This window comes from Eimeria mitis, genomic scaffold, assembly GCF_000499745.2.
Source record: "Eimeria mitis Houghton genomic scaffold, Emh_scaff1982, whole genome shotgun sequence".
NCBI classification, from domain to species: domain Eukaryota; phylum Apicomplexa; class Conoidasida; order Eucoccidiorida; family Eimeriidae; genus Eimeria; species Eimeria mitis.
Genome location: NW_013570306.1, coordinates 5,524 through 5,772, shown reverse-complemented (window position 1 = coordinate 5,772; position 249 = coordinate 5,524). Strand labels below are relative to the sequence as shown.

The 249-nt window shown below is 32.1% G+C and overlaps 1 protein-coding gene across 1 annotated transcript in view; it reads right to left on the bottom strand.

Moving 5' to 3' along the window:
- Nucleotides 1-172: 172 nt before the first annotated feature.
- The window catches only part of EMH_0046840 (uncharacterized protein), a gene marked incomplete at both ends in the record, with an annotated part of 3,283 nt that continues 3,206 nt past the window's right edge, over nucleotides 173-249 (bottom strand). The window contains one exon of the mRNA XM_013496216.1: nucleotides 173-249. Coding sequence (XP_013351670.1) covers nucleotides 173-249 — 77 coding nt within the window.

Genomic DNA, 249 nt, shown 5'->3' with positions numbered 1-249 from the left:
TAAAATAAAATAAAATAAAATAAAATAAAATAAAATAAAATAAAATAAAATAAATAAATAAATAAATAAAATAAAACAGATAAAAGTTAATAAAAGACAAAAACAAATAAATAACCAAAGACAGTCTCGCTTGCTGCTGCTGCTGCAGCTACTGCTGCTGCTGCTGCTGCTGCTACTGCTGCTGCTGCTGCTTCTTCAGCTGCTTCTTTTGCTGCTTCTTTTGCTGCAGCTTCTGCTTAGGCAACGAGT